A 20,160-nucleotide genomic window follows, 5' to 3' on the forward strand; every position below is an offset into this window, starting at 1 on the left:
AAGCCACTGCAATGAAAAGCCTGCGCACCGCAATGAAGAGTAGCTCCCGCTCGTCGCGACTCGAGAAAGCCCGTGCGCAGCAACGAAGACGCAACACAGCCAAAAAAAAAAAAAAAAAAAAAGAAACACAGCCATTCTCAAATATTAAATTACATAAAGTTACAATTAAGTAATTTATACAGGTAATCAATACTTAAAACTTATCATTTCTTAATTATTTTACGGCTATTATTATTTATCGTCATAGTTTTTTTTAAGGTCTTCTCTATCCGTATGGTGGAAAAACACCATGTGCTACTGTGCATCTTGTCCCAATTACACACTCAGGAAGGTCACATAAGTAGCTTGAAATCAGCAAATGCTACAAATTAGGACTTGATTTACTGTTTTGCTGATTGTCTGTGGTTAAGAAAGTGATGGAGAAAATGCTAATAGTGCAGATCAAACTTAAAAGTGTATCATGTCTAGATCCTTACACAGTGAAGAGCATAAAAACTGGAGGATATATTCTTCCAGCACATGAGACCATTATCTGATTCAGAAAGAAGTTGCTCATGACACTAACCAGTGAAGTTCTGACACGCTTTTTCTTTGTTTTACTTTGGTCTTAGTTCGTAACTATGTATGAAAATATCGCCCAACATTCCTGTTAGAACCACACTCATTTGCTAAAAGTCACTGTAAGTCTTCTGAGAATGAATCAGCTATATAGAATTTGCAGTAAAGAGAACTGTATATTTTATTATCTGTAAACTGTGTACATTTTTACATCAGTAAAATGTATAATAAATCTGTGTACGTACATATGTGCATACAACCACCCCTTCTAGCCACTGCCCATTTCAAAGTTACCAACACCCATGGGGAAGGGCTTAGCCAAGGAAGCTGAGCCGGGGCTGGGTCTTCTACATCAGGGGACTGGGAAGTGAGACCTCGGATTACGGCACGTGAAGCAGCATTTTGACACCTGTCACCCAGAAGGCATGGACGGCAAGATGCTGCTTGCCAAGGAAGCAGAAAATCAGATACAGGGATGCCGCCCTCATCCTTTATCTGACCCCACAGCCTAGGAGTCAGGCCTTGGAAAGGGAGAGAAGAGGTGTCTGAGAACCAGACCTGCTTGCTCCACCCTGACGGAGTGGAAACAGGAAATGAGATTTAAATCAGTATGAGAGGAGAGTTTAAAAACCGACAAGGCTGTCTTTTCTATTAACTGAAAGTAACCCGAATGCTGCTAAATATTGTTAAGGAATAGAAAAGCAAAATTCAACTAAATGTGGCCTAAAGCAGTGAATGAGAAAATTACGGCCAGTCCATATTAATGCCCCCTGAGTTGTGATGGCTCAACAAACAATACGAATACACTGGCTACAACCTAAACTATACTGTTGATAGAATATTTTTCCAAACGTCAAAACTCGTCCTATCAGCCTACACAGCAGTGCTATGTACCCTAAATCAATGTGTGTTTTGAAATAGAAAGCGTCCGTTAGACTAGACTCATCCACAGAGCAGCACAGATGGTGCATCCCTACTGAGAAGCTACTGGATTGCAATTCCAGGCTTAGTTAAACAATAATTCCTAATGAACTCTCAGAAAATATCCTTACAGTATTGGACTTGTTTAAGGCACCAGAGATTCACATTGCTTTCTCCAAAACGTTGGGCTGGCCGAAAAGTTCGTTCGGTTTTAAATAATAAAAGGCACTTTTCATTTTCACCAAGAACTTCACTGAACAACGTATTCGCTAACCAAACTTTTGGGGCAACCCAATACCTCTGCAAAAAGCTATAGCTGCAGCAAGTAGGAAAGAGTCAAAGATGCTGAGATATCAAAGCTAGATTTTTTTAAAAAGCAGCTTTATTGAGATATAATTCACATACCATATAATCCACCCATTTATTGTGCACACTTCAGTCATTTTTAGTACATCCACAGAGTTATACAGTCACAATCCACTTTAGAATATTTTCCTCACCTCCAAAAGATACCTTGTATCCTATTCCTCTAAACTCTCCAGCCCTAGGTATCCACTGATCTTTCTGGACATTTACCTATTTACCTTCTCTTACCTATTCTGGACATTTACCTATTTACCTTCTCTTACCTATTCTGGACATTTCATATAAAGGGAATCATTCAACATGTGGTCTTTTGTGACTGGCTTCTCTCACAAAGCATCATGTTTTCAAGGTTCACCCATGTTGTAGCATGTAACAGTACTTCATTCTCTTTTATTGCCAAATGATATTCTATTGTGTGAATATACCACATTATATTTATCCATTCCTTAGGTGATGGACATGTGGGTTGTTTTCACCTTTTGGATACTGCGAATACCCACATGCTGCTGTGAACGTTTGTGTACAAGTTTTGCATAGATCTGTTTTCATTTCTCCTGGGTCTATACCCAGCAGTGGAATTGCTTGGTCATATGGGAACTCTATGCTTAACTGTTAGATGAACTGCCAAAATGCTGTCCAGAGAGAATTTCACATCCCTCCCCAGCAAAGTGTGAGGGGTCCGATTCTCTATGTCCTCACCAACACGTGTTAGCATCTGAGGATGTCAGATTATAAAGACAGAATAGCTTACACCCATTGGCCTCTACCTACCAAGTGTCCAGTTAAAAAAATATATACCATATTCCCTACAAACCTATGTTCCTGCCAACCATGGAAAATAAATTCTCTGAAGTTGGAGTATTTTTCTCACGGTCTGTGTCTACGAGAGACCAAAGATTATCCTGATCCTGTCTTCCCTCTACTTCTAACCCTGATGGAAGTAAAAATGACAACAATAATCTAATGAGACTTGTTTGTCATGCACACCTTTTCTTCAATATAAAAAAATACATTTTCATCCCACAGTCCTCAATTGTAGTCCGCCCATTAAGAACTAGTATTCTAATGTATCGATTTCCCCCTCACACCACCTCTTTTGTTCACACTGCTATTCCGTGCGGAGAGCAGGACAGGAGATCGTGTGAGAGCGGGCGTGAACACAGCAGTTGTGCCCCAGATGCATCGCACATGTCCACAGTCTCCGCCGCATTGGGGAATCTGGACTCGAGTCTAGAGGTATAAATAACCCAGCTCAGGGCCACAGCTGGACCAGAACGTCAGTGGTGTCAGGTGACTGGATCCTTCTGTCTGCCGTTGAGGGCTGGCAGTGTGTAGTCGAGGCGGCCTGGTGAGTCACATGGACACTGCCGCGCTGAGGAATGACTTTCCCTCAGAGTGTGGGCTTTGACTTGGGCTGAGGCCTTGCTCTAAACCTCCTCCCAACTCCTCCCTTTCCTTTAGGGTAGGCAAGGTCTCTTTTGCTGTCTTTTTTTTTTTTTTTAAATTAATTTTTTTTGGAGTATAGTTGCTTTACAACGTTGTGTTAGTTTCTACTGTACAGCAAATGAATCAGCTATATGTATACATACATCCCTTCTTTTTTTGGATTTCCTTCCCACTTAGGTCACCACAGAGCACTGAGTAGAGTTCCCTGTGCTGTACGGTAGGTTCTCATTAGTTATCTATTTTACACACAGTAGTGTATATATGTCAGTCCCAGTCTCCAATCCATCCCACCTTCCCTTCCCCCCCCTGGTAACCATACATCTTTTCTCTATGTCTGTGTCTCTACTTCTCTTTTGCAGTCTTATATCACAAAAACAGCAGAGTGTCTGGGGCATGGGAGATGACAGTTCAATATGTATTTGTGTAATAAATGAATGAACGAGTAATTCCACTGGTCAGGATGGAACTTAGTTTGTTGGAGGTATCAGGTTTCTGGCTAGACATCCTTCTTCCTTCCCATGCTTGAGCCTAAATGACATTTATCCCTATGGGATCAGCAGCTCCCCAAGTCACTGACGTGAGATAGTAAGCATTTGGGCAGCCCTGGTGTAAATTTATTTTGTGATTTAATATTTAGCTATCTCTGCTTCGAGTCTAAGCCATACAATGTGAGCTACTTCCTACAACTGACCTCTTACTTTGTCTTCAAGCTTCCCTGCTATCTCCTTTTGGTCCCTGAAGCCTTCAATTCTTATTTTTTAAAATTGAGGTATACTTGATGTATAATATATAAGTTTTAGGTGTACAACATAGTGATTCCCAATTTTTAAAGGTCATATTCCATTTATAGTTATTATAAAGTATTGGCTATATCCCCTGTGTTGTATAATATATCCTTGTAGCTTATTTATTTTATACACAGTAGTGTGCACCTCTTAACCCCCTACTTTGCCCCTCCCTGCACTGGTAACCACTAGTTTATTCTCTATATCTGTGAGTCTGTTTCTTTTTTGCTATATTCACTAGTCTGTTGTATCTTTTAGGTTCCACATATAAGTATATCATACACTATCTGTATTTGTCTGACATTTCACTCAGCATAATACCCTTCACGTCCACCCATGCTGTTGGAAATTTCATTCTTTTTTATGGCTGAGTAGTGTTCCATTGTGTGTGTGTGTGTGTGTGTGTGTGTGTGTGTGTGTGTGTGTATCTTTATCTATACCTATATCTATATGTACATGTATATCTACCTCACATCTTCTTTACCCATTCATCTGTTGATGGACACTTGGATTGCTTCTATATCTTGACAACTGTAAAGAATGCTGCTATGAACACTGGGGTGCATATATCTTTTCGAATTAGTGTTTTCATTTTCTTTAGATATATACACAGGAATGGAATTGCTGTATCATATGGTAGTTCTACTTTTAATTTTTTGAGGAACCTCCATACTGTTTTCCGTAGTGGCTGAACCAGTTTACATTCCCACTAATAGTGTACAAGGGTTCCCTTTTCTCTACATCCTTGCCATTATTTGTTATTTGTGGTGTTTTGGATGACAGCCATTCTGACAGGTGTAAGGTGATTCTAATTGTGGTTTTGATTTGCATTTCCCTGATGGTTGGCAATATTGAGCATCTTTTCATGTGTCTGTATGTCTTCTTTGGAGAAATGTCTATTTAGGTCTTCTGCCCATTTTTAACTGGGTTAATTGTTTTTTGATAGTGAGTTGTATGTACTGTTTATATATTTGGATATTAACCCCTTATAGGTCATATTATTTGTAAATATTTTCTCCCATTCAGTAGGCTGTCTTTTCGTTTTATTGATGGTTTCCTTCACTGTGCAAAGGCTTTGTAGTTTAATTAGGTCCAATCATTTAATTTTGCATTTATTTCCTTTGTTTTAGGAGACAGATCCAAAGAAATATTGCTGCGAGTTATGTCAGAGTGTACTGCCTATGTTTTCTTCTAGGAGTTTCATGGTTTCCAACCTTACATTTAGGTCTTTAATCAATTTTGAGTTTATTTTTGTATATGGTGTTAAAGAATGTTCTAATTTCATTCTTTTACATGTAGCTGTCCAGTTTCCCAGCACCACTTACTGAAGAGACTGTCTTTTCTCCATTGTAAGTTCTTGTCTCCTTTGTTGTAGATTAATTGACCATAAGTGCATTTGTTTATTTCTGGGCTCTCTACTTTGTCCCACTGATCTACATTGTCTGTCTTTGTGAGAGTATCATACTGTTTTGATTACTGTCGCTTTGTAATATAGTCTGAATTCTTAAAAGATTTTTATATTTAGTCTGCATTCAGTTGTTCCCTGTTTTATTGGCATCTTGCCTGAACTTGAACCTCCTTTGTTTTTTTTTTTTTTTTTGCTGTACGCGGGCCTCTCACTGCTGTGGCCTCCCCCGTCGCGGAGCACAGGCTCCGGACGTGCAGGCTCAGCGGCCATGGCCCACGGGCCCAGCCGCTCCACGGCATGTGGGATCCTCCCGGACCGGGGCACGAACCCGTGTCCCCTGCATCGGCAGGCGGACTCTCAACCACTGCGCCACCAGGGAAGCCCTGAACCTCCTTTGTTTTAACCCCTTGGGCAACATGTTCTACCACTAGACCAAACTTTCTCTCTATATACTGCTTCTTCCATACTTCTGCTTCAGCCAAGTGAGAAGGTTTATTTCTAGGATTCAAACTCCTACTGTATCCCTCTGATATAGGTAAAGAACCATGTCAAACAAATTCTAGTATGTCATAGGTAGTAAATTGTGAACATTGTTTTCCATTTTTCTGCTAGCAGGAAATGGGGGATGGGTGACACGAGGATTGACACCCTGGGTACCATGAACTGACTAAATAATATTCACTGATCTTGGAATGCATCCTTCTTGCACACCAGGCTTGGCCTGGGAATTTGTGGGAGACCAGGCACAGTCAGGTTCACACAGTCACCAGTGATGCTGTCATAGTCATTAGGAAACCAAGTGCTGGGGATTCTGATTCTCAAATATCTTTTGGCTCTTCCCCTCTTCTACCTCCTTATGGCCTCTGTGATCTCCTACCTGGACCATCAAAGTACCTTCTTGAACATCTCCCTGTCTTCAGTCTTTCCACTCCCCAATAAACTAAACTTTAGTTTTTAAAGACACAAACCTGGTCATACAAGGTCCCTCTTTTAAAACCTTCTATTTCCCACTGTCCCCTCTCCCCTGCCAGGAGATCCCCAGGGGCAAGGCCAACTATGCATAAAGATGCTTTTTTGCCAATAACCTGCTTGATGTCACAGATGTCTTTTACCCATTAAATTATTTTTTCTGTATCTTAATCATACTTGTATCTTCAATAGGGGCTGCTCCAATGTTTTGCCCTCTTCTTTAGTTCTTACTGTTTCTGGAGGAAATAGAAGTTTTCAAAAGAGGCAAACAAGGTGAGAGAACAGTATAACATAGAATAGTGTGAAATTATTGTTCACAGAGGAAGATTTTTGATTCAAAACCTTATGCTCATGAAGTGTAAAGTGCTGTCCTATGTATTAAAACAACTCATCAGTACGAAGTGGTTTCCACATGAACAGGCTTGTGAGCAGCAACTCCTGATAACTGGGTGAGTCTACACGGTTGTGCTAGTCTTCCCTGGCAGACCAATCTCTGAGGATGAAGACAATAGGAACCACGGATCTCATGAGGCGGGCGCTGAAAACACAGAAAGGAGGGAAGAAAGGAGGGGGCAGAAGCACTTAACCAAAGTAACTGCAAACACATTCACTCCTCCAAAGTAATGAACTATTTAGGAGAACCATCTTGTCCCATATGTGGGAGGGGAGAAAAGAGCAAATTGCTCATTGTGGGATTTTTCTAATCCGCATTTTAAACCCTCGCAGAGTTAAGCCAACTTCTCTGGAGCTACATGGCCCCTATAACCTCCGCAGCGTGGAAATCCCAGCCCTCTGCTGGCCACTGCTCCCCTAAACAGGTTTTGGGTTACCCCTAACAAGACCTGTTGCACTGGCTTCTGTAACCTGCTGACCATTCTTACCTTAACACTTCTCAGCACGGCTGCAAGCCTCTGTCACCTTAAAAAAGTGCCAGGCCTATGTTGCGACAAGGACATACACCCAAACTCTCCAACTTTCTCACTCTTCAGGAGAGTCCAGTAATTCAGAATTGGGCCTCTCTCGGATGTGGAGAAAAGGGAAGCCTCCTACACTGTCGGTGGGAATGTAAACTGGTGCAGCCACTGTGGAGAGCAGTGTGGAGGTTCCTCAGACAGCTAAAAATAGAACTACCATATGATCCACTCCTGGGCATATATCCAGACAAAACTCTAATCCAAAAAGATACATGCACCCCTATGTTCACAGCAGCACTGTTCACAATAGCCAAGACATGGAAACAACCTAAATGTCCATCGACAGAGGAATGGATAAAGAAGATGTGGTGCATATATACATGGAATATTACTCAGCCATAAAAAAGAATGAAATAATGCCACATGCAGCAACATGGAGGCAACTAGAGATTATCATAAGTGAAGTAAATCAGAAAGAGAAAGACAAACAGCCTGTAATATCACTTATATGTGGAATCTAAAATATGACACAAGTGAACCTATCTATGAAACAGAAACAGAATCATGGACATAGAGAATGGACTGGTGGTTGCCAAGGGGGAGGGGGGTGGGGGAGGGACGGAGTGGGAGTTTGGGATTAACAGATGCAAACTATTATATACAGAATGGATAAACAACAAGGCCCTACTGTATAGCACAGGGAACTATATTCAGTACTCTGTGATAAACCATAATGGAAAAGAATATGAAAAAGAATGTGTTTTTATATATATATATATAAAACCGAGTCACTTTGCTGTACACCTGAAATTAACACAACATTGTAAAGCAACCATACTTCATAAAAAAAAAAAGGTGAAAAACCCGCACAGAATCGAGCCTCTCTCTAAGCGACTGCAGGACCCCTTGGTGAAACAGGGGAAATCCAGCTTGTATTTGGTTGCCTCCCTCTCCGTTTGGCTCACTCTCCGTTTGGCTCACTCCCTGGCATATTTATTTCCCCTTCCTGACACTCCCAGATCTTTCTCTCTGAGAGGAGACGACCATATATCTGACCTCAGTGTGACTGTCCCCGAATGGGTCATCTTTCCCAGGGGCGTGTACATTTTCAAAGAGAACTCCGGAGACCCCATTTAGCACAAAGAAATGAAACTAACACAAAACAGTTGGAACAAAGGACTAGGTTTATAAGTTAGCTCTGTCTTTTGACTCGGAGGGGTTTGGGGTTCTTCAAATCACAGAGCTGAAAGCCACCCCGACTCTGCCTCTGAAGGGACACAGCGCAGGGTGTGACACACAACCGTGTCTTTGCCCTCCCCTTCTCATAAGCCTGGTTTTCACGATTACTCCTCATGTAGCTGGATGAGTGCATCATTTTTCGTGAAAATTTGACCCGCATTGATGCGTTAGCTTTGCAAATGGCACTGCAACGCTCATGATACTACTTTAATTCTTTCTCCAAGATACATCATGAAAAGTGAGGAAACTGGTTGCAGAAAGCTGGCTTCTTGGCTCTGATTCTGCAGACCTTTAATGGGTGGAAGAGACGATGCTTTCTACCCTGTGGAGGATGCTGACAGGACCACTCCCCCATCATCCCCAGGGGCTTTAACCCACCACCGTATTTATTCACAACTGCTTAAACCGTGGGATTCTTTTTGGAAATAGAAAGGCCACTCTTGATGCGGCATGAAATGGGCCACGCCGAGGCCCTAATTTTTAGATGCTCGTGTTGGGGACACCGTCATAGGTTCTCAGATGCAGTGCCTCGTTTGGAGTATTTTTTTGGAAGCTAAATTTTGGTGTTAAAATGGAATCTAGTAACAAGCAGTAAATGATACAACTGTATTTAATTTCTAAAATAGTTATTTTTACAGCAGCTTTATAAAGTTTAATTTACCCCCTTGCCCTGAAAGATGTAATGAATGCTTCAAACAGCTCCACCTGTTTTTCTAGAATTGGATACATTTGTTTCCAGTGTAAATATGCTGACTAGATTTGCATAGTGATTATATGTCTAGAGCTGTTTTTTTGGGGGGAGGGGAGGGGGGAGGCAATGAACAGACCCACTGCCCCTAGATGAGAATGTACCCACATCTGCATGAACAATTATATTTTCACTTGAAAATTAGGTACCCTTTGTACCTGTAATGTTTTCCTTGCTTAAAAAACTGTTCTTTATATACACACACTGTGATTGTTTTTAAGAATGATTATAAAAATATATACATTTTTAAAAAGGTTCAATCAACTCTCTAGACCCATTTTTACCCCATTTTGTCAGAGGCCAGTAAGCAAATTTTGGGCATTAACATATACCATGTTGTCTTACTTAGGTTTAGAAAAACCAAACAAAATACACAGCCCTCTGGGAAATACACCTCAATGACTATTTGTGGCCAATAAAATTAATAGAATGGATGTTCCTTTTAATTTTATCTACGTACCAACATTTCCCTCATAGAATATATCTAGTGAGGATTCTTGCTTATATCCCTAAATTATCAATTTGAAATGTACTGAATTCTTCAAAAAAATTTTTTTAGTTCTTCCAGATAAAACAGAAAGTTAAGAGCTTCAAAGAGAAAATCATTAGAGAAAATAATATGAAGTGCTCGGCACACCAGGAGAGACATCCAGCTCCGTATTAAGAGGTATGGGGTGGGGAGGGGAGGGGACGGGAGTGAGAACACAACCGCTACCTGCGTGAACAATGACTGTATTCTCCCTTGCAAATTAGGTCCAGCAGGTACCTATAGGGCTTTACATATTTAAATTACTCAGTCTAGGATAATCATAAAAATCAGTAACAAATCAAAATAATCCTGGAGAACTATTCCCTGAAAGATAACAAAAGAATTAAACATCATCGGCATTTAACTGAATGAGAGGTTATTTCTAAGGTACGTGGCACCAAACCACTTTGGTGTCAACTCATGTGAAATATTTTAACAGTCTTTAAAATTCTCACTGGAGTGACAAGTAGATGTTTGTGTCCTTAATTCGACATTGTACCAAAAAAAAAAAAAAAAAAGGGAGGGATGTATAAACTCTTCATGGCAGGACAGACGGGGCTGCTGGTATTGGTTAAACATGACTATCTCTTATTTCAATTTTGTTTAAAATCGGAAATGAAAGTTAGCTCAGTAATTTAAATCTAATTCTCATTTGCACTAAGTTCAAGTCTCTAGTACATGATATCTGACACAGAACGGCCCCCAGGTAATCTAGTGTGGGGTGGCAGGTCATGGTTAAGGCTGATTACAGGGCAGAAGAACAGATGTTTCCTGCCTTCCATGACCAGTGGCTCTTTGGGACCGCCTGCCCTGGGAGTGATGTTAAATGCTTAATGAAACGCACTTGGATTCCTTAGAAGGTGCAGGGTTGTACTAACAAGCCAACCCTCAATCTATAATAATCAGGTTATAAACCAAACTAAAAATGAATAATTGTATCTCTAGGGACAAGATAATGAAACTTTAGTGCTTAATTTCATTAGCTGGTTATTTTTGCTCTGTCAGAACTAAAGTCTGTGAAGCTGTAAGAGGTTCAGCCCATACCTGTAGCAAGTCATCACGTTACGCTTGTGTTGAGACTTCCGATTTCTGGTTTATTTGACTGATCGCGTTAGAATTTCTCAGGAAGCGGTACTTTAACTTATCATGGGAATGAAGGTGTCTATACAAGTTTGGCATCAGCGCTTGAACTGGTCAATAAATATCATGTAGATGAGCAGATTTTAGTGACCAGAAGTGCTGAAACAGGCCAAAGAATACGCCCATCCTGGACGGGCAATATCCAGCTGATGGATGCGAGGAAACGATGGCATATTCCGAAAGTTGGTACATGCCATCCCTTTATCCACCTACACTCTCCTACAAGTTAGATGAAGGATGACAATCTATAAACTAAACACAAGTGAGTCCACCTTAGGGAAAGCCTGCTGATGAGCTGGTGCCCTGAACCGCCTTTTCTGGGAGACTGATTTGAGAATGGTCCAAACCTCACAGTCTGGACTCATTTACCAGACTTGGTTTTAAATAAGTCTGAGACTCAGGCATCAAACTGAAAACATGTATGTATACATTTATAGATACGCCTGTGTGTGTGTCTGCTTAGGGGTATAAAAGTGTGAGGCAGAGGAGTGGCAATAATAAAGCGAAATACTGTTTGCATACTTGCATTTATCTGGGCTGTCATCCTAGACTTAGAGAATAAAAGCTATTAGGCAATGTGTTTTTTGAGGTCTGAGAATCAGTGTGCAGATCAGACATGGTTTGTTTTGAGATTAGCCTGAAGTCACGGTGGAGTATTTAGGCAACCAGGTTTTGTTAGGGCATCAAGCTGTTAGTGGCTTTGGAGGACATATCTCATTAGGCGGAACCAGCTCTTGGCCGGTCACTATTGTTGACATGCCTTTGATAGGACCATCTATAATATGACCTTCAAGGGGTATCACCCCAGAGACTAACAATGAGAAATGCAGTAAGACTGCCATTTTGACAGGCTCCTTTCAGACACAGGCTGACCTACTATGTTGGTGTCAAGAGAAACAAAAAGCTAGATTGACTTTCTAATGGAATTTGTCAGATCCCTGTAAACTCCAAGGAAGACTGCTTAAGCCTCATTTGTGGACAAGAGGGTAGAGAAATACAGGGACAGAGTAACTTGCTGATAAAGAACCAGGAACTTACCTCTGGAAACAGTTATGGGTGAGGCTTGCTATGCTCTCTGTCTTTGGATAGTTGACTGAATGATTAGGAAGTTGAATCTCATCCATCGTATGGACTACATAACTGATAGGTAGAGAAAGGAACAGTTTTACAGGACATACCAATTCTGTTTGTGCTATTTCAGAATCACAGAATGGTAGTATTTGTCTTAAAATTGTGTAGGATTCTTATGAGTTAATTTAAGGTATAAATTTTGATGGTACAGAGGAAAAAATGCTGGATTCCTGAGATATACATGGTTAAGGCGTCTGAGGGGCATAAAGGATAAAATTCTAAACGATGCGTGTGCATTACATAGTTTAAGGGTAAATCTTTAACTTCATATAAACAGTGCAAGTACGTAATACTGGTTTCATCTTAAATCTAGGATCAGCTGGTTTTTAACACTGACTCAATATCAACAATTCTAATCTCCTTTCTTTCAATGTTTACTTTTGAGGTAGCCTTGTCTTGTCTGGTACAGCTTTGAGAAAGCCTTCTCATGTCCAAAAGAATCCAAAGAACTAGTGTCAATGACTGGAATTAAAAAAAAGGACAGAGGCATTTAGAAAACCAAACCATTTCCTTGAGAAACGAATGTTGAATTTTGAATGGTGAATGTCTGATCCACTTTAAGACCTATGTCAGTTTATACATGTAAATGGGAGATTAAAATCATTGACCAAAACAAAGGCCCCGTGGTTATGACTACCAGCATACTGAAGTATTTTGCCAAGAAACTGAAAACACTTAGACACTGATCTGTTATGGGAAACTGCTTCACTCCATGCCCCGAAGTTGTGATTCTGTGCAGTTATCCTTTTTTTTCTAAAAGGGTTATAAATACAAAGTTTATAATAGCATTGCTTCTTCTTTTTCTTCAACTATCAGGCACCATTTTTTCCCTTTCTTTTCCATCCAGCATCCTTAAGAGGAGAGCAAGGACCAGAATGAATATCATTGCTTCCTGACCTAGCATTTTATTTTACTAAGATGTGACCAAAGGCTTCTATCATTCCATAAAGAGGAAATACAGAGTGCATTGTGAGCTATGTTAACAGTGGAAACATGTCAAGTTATTTACTGAATGTGTTATATTCGTCCACATGCTAACTTTATGATTGAAACAAAAGCGAACATTTTCTTCCCCTGAAATCATCTTCAACTTTGATCTGTAAGACCCTAGGGTAGATATAACCAAGGTGGTTATGAATCAACAAGAAGATGTCTATTAAAGTTCAGAAAATAAACAACTTTTTTCTTTATATTAAAAAAATTAAAATTTTATATTAGTGGAAAATACCATTAATACATTTTGGAAAATTCATTTTGCTGTAAGATGACTGACTCTTCTGGAACCATTAAATGTGTTGGTAGTTAAAAGACTGGCTGGAAGTAGCAGGAAACGGAGGAAAGCGGACTTCTAGAATTTTAGTCAACTAGAGGTCAGTGTTTTTCTGGATGATTGATGGCCATAGCTGCTCGTTCAAGGCCTTGGATGATGGCTGGAGAGCATTTCAGACTGTGCTCGCATTCATGTGGTGAAAATGGATGGAGAGGTGAAGCCAGCTAATGGAGATGGCACAGAACCTGATATTCTTAAAAGTGCAAAAGTACAATTTGTAAAGAAGTTATTGTAAAGAAGAAATAGTGATCCAGACTCTATTCCTAAGGTAGAGAACCCAAGCTCCTGGCTGTGCAGACACTTAGCTGCAGACTGGAAACGTCCACATGGAGGCACGTGCTGTCTCCTGACCACCGAGTTCTTGGAAATGCAGAAGTGTCCAAACCCCAAACCTCTCCTGGGTGACCTTCCTTGTTTAGACCGTCTTGACCTTGTGCTCGATAATAGTGACATCTTAACTCAGGTAAACAGATGTTTGCCATGACCCTTTCCTAATGCTGGGTATTCTGTTAGGAGTAAGAAAGAACAGGAGGCAGAAGATTGATTCCTGCCCTTATGCTAAAATTTGAAAGAAAACAAACACCAGAGCCTTCTTCGAGGCCAGTAGACGCTGTTGCGTCCCCCGTAAATTGAGGGAATCTCGGTCTCGTCAACATCCACAGTCCCCTGGGAACTGGTAAACGATGCAGCTTATTTTTACCAACGTTCTGACGGGAGCTTTGATTACGCCCTGTACTAGTCAGCTCGGGCTGTCATAACAAAGTACCACAGACAGGGTGGCTTACACGATAGAAATTTACTTCTCACAGTCCTGGAGGCTAGACGTCCAATCCAGTTTCTAGCGAGGGTTCTCCTCCTGGCTTGTGGACAGCCACCTTCTCCCCATGTCCTCACAGGGCAGTGAGAGAAAGATCGAGCTCTCTGAGTTCTCTTCTTATAAGGAGGCTAATCCTATTGGATTAGGGCTCCACCCTTATGACCTCACTTAGCCTTAATTGCCTCCTTATAGGCCCCATCTCTAAATACAGTCATATTAGGGGTTAGGGCTCCTACATATGAGCTTTGGGGAGGACATAGCTCCATCCACAGCACACTCTTAGAGGCTATTGCTCCTGTGCCAGGGGGCCGGTGACAGCAGCCATGTTTCCCATCTCCAGCATCTTTTCCTGGCACACGAGCCCCCTGGTCTGTCGTCCTCACATCCGCACCCCCTCTTTTCCTTGTCCTATGCCCTCTGGATAACCCTCCCCCAGGTGCCTCATCCTCTTCAGTCGTACCCTCTCCAAGTCCAACGAGGAAGCACGCTATTTCTGTACTTCCCGAATTTCTGACCCACCCTCCCTTATATTCTAAGTGGCTGGAAGAATATTCCTGCCATTGTGATTGTAGCCCCTGTAGAACCCCCTGCAGTGCCTAGTTCAGTGCTTCCCAACTTTCGACACTAAAAATAAATATCTGTTGACTCAAGTGACTGAGGATTCTCTAAAATTACAGTAATTAATAATAATTGCACAGGCTATTAATAGGCTAATTTTAAATGACTAAAAGTGAACAGGAACATTATTTTACATTCAGAAATCTGTGAGAATAGTTTGTATGAAGGGGAGTATGTCGAGGAATACTGTTAAAAGACTGGGGTAGATGAAGAATAATTTGAAAAGACTGCTAAGCCCTGGACATTTGTTCACAGAGAGCCTTGCAGAGTTGGTACAATGCCAAGAGCAAGGTGTCCTGTAGCTGGAGGGACCTTGGAAAAGACACTGGAACCCTGGACTCAACAGATGTCAAAACTGGCAGATGTTCTGCTGAGGAAAAAATGGACCCTGCACGGAATATATGCGGGGAGCATTTATACATCACTCCTGTTGTATGAAGGTGCCGACGTACTTCAGAACCATCAATGCAGAGGTAGCTTCCTCTGCCTCACTCCGAGCTGGCCAATCCTGAGCCCGCCATGAAAATCGTGTTCCTGGAGATTCTGAGTGTGATGTGCTCCTTTTATAACACGCATGTGAGTTTGCTGCAGTGGGCTCTTGTGATGAATGAATCAGTTAATAACAAGGTCACGTGTGAGGGTGACTGGTCTTAACCCAGCGCCTGGGATCTTGCCCACACAGAGCTCTCTTCTTCCTCCTCATGCTTTCTTTGCATAGGTCACTAGGGTCCTCTGAACTGGGGGCCTCAAGGAGACAAGGCCCCTTTGTCTGGGGCAGATGGAGGGGCGGGGAATGAACTGCGGAATCCACCTCTTGGGTCTCATGTGTTTGGGTGTCAAGGACCCACCCTGCTCAGGGAGGCTGATGACTGAGAAAGAGCTGAGTCACTGCTCCCTCATACCCCGCCCCCCACGTCTCCACCCGCTGAATCAGCTGTGCTGTGAGTCTCCTTCCCAGCCTAAGGGGTGGACACTGTAGAAATGCTGATAAAGGCATTCTGGGCTCCCTAAAAGGAGCACCTTGTATTCCAGCCACAGGGCTGTGTTGGTGGGGAGTGGCTTCCACCTGCAGGACATCCTGGCAGAGCAGGCATCCTGCGGCAGGGGCCTTCCATCCTTGGTCACTGTGGGCCTCATGGTGAACACCACTGCTGCTCCCAACTTCTGGATTTCAGTGATGATTCTTACTCACTGTCAGACTCTTGTACTTGAATGTCCTCAAGAGCAGGGACTTTAACCTAAGTATTTTAGCTACTCCCTCCTTCCTGCTCTGGCCTTGGGAAGCCCCAAATTAGTGGTTTTGTTTTTCTCAGGTACATACCCAGGAGTGGAACTGCTGGATCTTACAGTAGCTGTATTTGTAGTTTCTTGAGAAACCTCCATGCTGTTTTCGACAGTGGCTACACCCATTTACATTCTCAGCGACAGTGTATGAAGGTTCCCTTTTCTCCACACCCTCGCCAACATTTGTTGTGTTTTGATTTGCATTTCCCTGATGATTAGTGATGTTGAGCACCTTTTCTGTGCCTGTTGACCATCTGCATTTCCTCTTTGGAAAACATGTCTATTCAAGCTCTGCCCATTTTTTAATTGGGTTGTTTGTTTTTTTGATGTTGAGCTGTACGAGCTGTTTATATATGTTGGATATTAATACCTTATTGCTCATACCATTTGCAAATATTTTCTCCCCTTCAGTAGGTTGCCTTTTTGTTTTGTCAATGGTTCCTTTGCTGTGCAAAAGCTTTTAAGTTTAATTAGGTCCCATTTGTTTATTTTTGCTTTTATTTTTTTTTTACTTTAGAGGACAGATCCAAAAAAATATTGCCACAATATATGTCAAAGAGTGTTCTGCCGGGCTTCCCTGGTGGCGCAGTGGTCGAGAGTCCGCCTGCCGATGCAGGGGACACGGGTTCGTGCCCCCGTCCGGGAAGATCCTACATGCCGCGGAGTGGCTGGGCCCGTGAGCCATGGCCGCTGAGCCTGCGCGTCTGGAGCCTGTGCTCCGCAACGGGAGAGGCCACAGCAGTGAGAGGCCTGCGTACCAAAAGAAAAAAAAAAAAAGAGTGTTCTGCCTATGTTTCCCTCTACGAGTTTTATAGTATCCAGTCTTACATTTAGGTCTTTAATCAATTTTGAGTTTATTTTTGAATATGGTGTTAGAGAATGTTCTATTGTCCCCTGACAGATGAATGGGTAAAGAAGATGTGGTGTGTATATACACACACACACACACACACACACACACACAATGGGATACTACTCAGCCATAAAAACAACCAGCGAAATTTTGCCGTTTGCAGCAACGTGGATGGACTGGAGGGCAGTGTGCTTAGTGAAATAAGAGACAGAGACAGACAAATGCTGTACGATGTCACTTACATGTGGAATCAAAAAATTACAACTAGTTGTATCAATAAAAAAGAAGCAGACTCACAGATACAGAGAACAAACTAGTGGTTACCAGTGGGGAAGGGGGAGGGGCAACATAGGGGAGGGGGAGGTACAGACTACTGGGTGTAAGATAAGCTCAAGGATGTATTGTACAACATGGGGGACATAGCCAATATTTTGTAATAACTGTAAATGGAAAGTAACCTTTAAAAATTGTATACAAATATATTAAACAAAATGAGAAGCACCGAATACAGCGCTCAGGACTCAGTAGGTTCAAAATTGGCCAGCTGCTGCTGCTGTGTTGTTACCATTTTCACCACCATTCGCATCACCAAACCCAGCAAAAGAAGGGGAGAAGTCAACGGCCACTAGTCCCCTCACTGCCGCCTGGTGTTCATGCTGCAGGGTTGATTCCGTTCCAGCTGCAGCGGCAGAAAGGGCTTCTCAACATCCCTCTCCTGTCCTTCCCAACCTGGGTCCGACTGTCACTCGACAGGTTAACCATTAGCGTAAGTTGTTTGGTGTCTCTACAGAGCTGCTTTTAGAAAGTGGATGGTGATTCTTTGAAAAAGTGTTCTTATTGTGGTAGAATACACATAACATAAAATTGACCATTTTAAGCCATTTTCAAGTGTGCAATTCAGTGGCATTAAGTACATTCAAATCGTTGTTGGATGGTGATTCTTGACAGGCGATATTTCTGGGCCTCCCAGGGACAATCTGGAGGACATTTCTTTTTCCCCTTGAGCCCAGTGATGTCCCTGGGAGGTGCCTAAGGATCACCTTCGGTTCAGACACTGTACTACGTGCAGCCTTCACACCTTGGTACTAAGCAGGATTTACTGAGACCCTGGTCTAAGTTTCTTCCTGCCATAAAAACATTTATTTTCACCAGGAGTGAAATCAATCCAACAGTGGCTGGGGAAAGCCCAACTGGTCATGCGTAATTAAGGCATGAAGTCAGACCTGAATTTTATCTCTTGGGCCACAGATAGAAAACCTACGCTGTAAACAGATTTTCAGGGGGAGATGAGAGCAGAAGGATCATAATGCCGTCACTTATTTGGTGACTTAAACTGCATGACACCTACCGCCTCTATAACTATGTAAAGAATGTTAGATGAGAGAACATTTATGAAGAAAACCTCATAGCCATTTATGGATTTCCTTCTTGGTGTGAAAAAAATTTTCCATCCTATCTTGTGGTTGATTACTACGATGGCAATGTATGTCACTGGGTGCTATATTAAAATAACTATATAACATACATTTTGTAAGTAAAAATGAAAAGTTCTGCTAAAGCATTCTAATTCTCTATTAGGAAGACCACAACAGGAACAGGAGGTTACATTTCTTCCCAATGCCCAGCAGATGGAGGGTGATGCCTGTGCCTATGCTTCCTGTTCCCAAGGGGCCGTCCCGAGGAGTCACCTTGCTGACGGCCAAGAGGAGCTGAGGCGACACTTCATTACCAAAACCCCTTGAAGCAAGTGGAAATGAATTCCCCTGTAATTCTGAAATGCGTTATTATGTTTATCTCCTAATGAGTTTCTAATTCTCTGTACCTTGAACATAGTACAAGTGAACAGTAAATATACACATTACTAATTATTTATAAAAAAGAAGTTAATTCCTCAAGACAAAGAGGGAAACTTCATAATTTTAGGAATGAATCATCAGTGACTGGAGTGAATGGAAAGAGACTGATGCTTTAAAATTATGAAGGGTACCGGGAATGTTTACAAAGTAACCACAACTTACTGCAAGTCTGAATATTTGCACATTTCTACTGCAGCCAACATAAATTTCTGACCAGTTTAACAGGTAATATTTTGGTTCTAATTAAGCAAAAGCCATGCTAGTCAATTCTTAAGCGCTTACATATGAAGAAGAAAAGAGCTGAATAAATTTGAAAATATTAATTAAAAACTACAATAATGCTTCATAAACTAACTTAAAAGGTTGCCTTTCTATCAACTAAAAATTTAAAAAAATTTTTTTTATTGTGGTAAAGTCACATAATATAAAATATACTATTTTAACCATTATCAACTAAAATCTAACTTAGCTTTTCTCATTTTAATTTACCAACACTTATTTTAAAATTTTAGGTATATAAAATTTTAAATTATTTACTTAAAAATTCAAACCGTAAAACAAATGTAATAGTAAATCATGAAAATCCTTCTCTCCTACCTTACACTGTCAAATTCTAACTCCCCAAAGACGATCTGCTTTTTTTAAATAAAACATTTATTTAGTTTTATTTTTGGCTGCGTTGGGTCTTCGTTGCTGCACACGGGCTTCCTCTGGTTGCGGCGAGCGGGGGCTGCTCTTTGTTGCGGTGCACGGGCTTCTCACTGCGGTGGCTTCTCGTGTTGCACAGCACGGGCTCTAGGCGCGCAGGCTCAGTAGTTGTGGCGCACGGGCTTAGCTGATCTGTGGCATGTGGGATATTCCCGGACCAGGGATCGGACCCGGACCCGCGTCCCCTGCTTTGGCAGGCGGATTCTTAACCACTGCGCCACCAGGGAAGTCCCGAGAGTATCTGCTTTTTAACAGTTTGGTATGCGTATTTCCACACTTTTTCTATGCATTTATAGTCAAACACATATGTCTGAGGGTGTTTATGTGTGTGTGTGAGGTCAGTTTTTAAAAATAGATCGAAGTACATCATATTGTGCATTTTCCTTTTTTATGACTACATTAAGCATCTATTTAACCATACTGTAATGATGCACATTAAGAACGTTTCCAGGATTTTGCTCATAATGGCAAATGCTGTGCTCTAACAATGCTGTGGAATATTCCTTGTATGTACATCCATGAGCACATGTGACTATTTAT

At 41.6% G+C, this 20,160-nt stretch overlaps 1 protein-coding gene across 5 annotated transcripts in view; it reads right to left on the reverse strand.

Annotated features, from left to right (window-relative positions):
• Positions 1-20,160, reverse strand: part of UBE2E2 (ubiquitin conjugating enzyme E2 E2) — a 369,862-nt gene that overhangs the window by 24,076 nt on the left and 325,626 nt on the right. The window contains exon 6 of one of the 5 annotated variants that reach the window (XM_033431975.2): positions 12,062-12,155. The exons of the other annotated variants lie outside the window; for them this stretch is intronic. Within the exon in view, the coding sequence (XP_033287866.1) occupies positions 12,062-12,155 (94 nt within the window). The remainder of the gene's footprint in view (positions 1-12,061; positions 12,156-20,160) is intronic. 5 annotated transcript variants of the gene reach the window in all.

The sequence above is a fragment of the Orcinus orca genome, chromosome 5 (assembly GCF_937001465.1).
Source record: "Orcinus orca chromosome 5, mOrcOrc1.1, whole genome shotgun sequence".
In the NCBI taxonomy this organism is placed as follows: Eukaryota; Metazoa; Chordata; class Mammalia; order Artiodactyla; family Delphinidae; genus Orcinus; species Orcinus orca.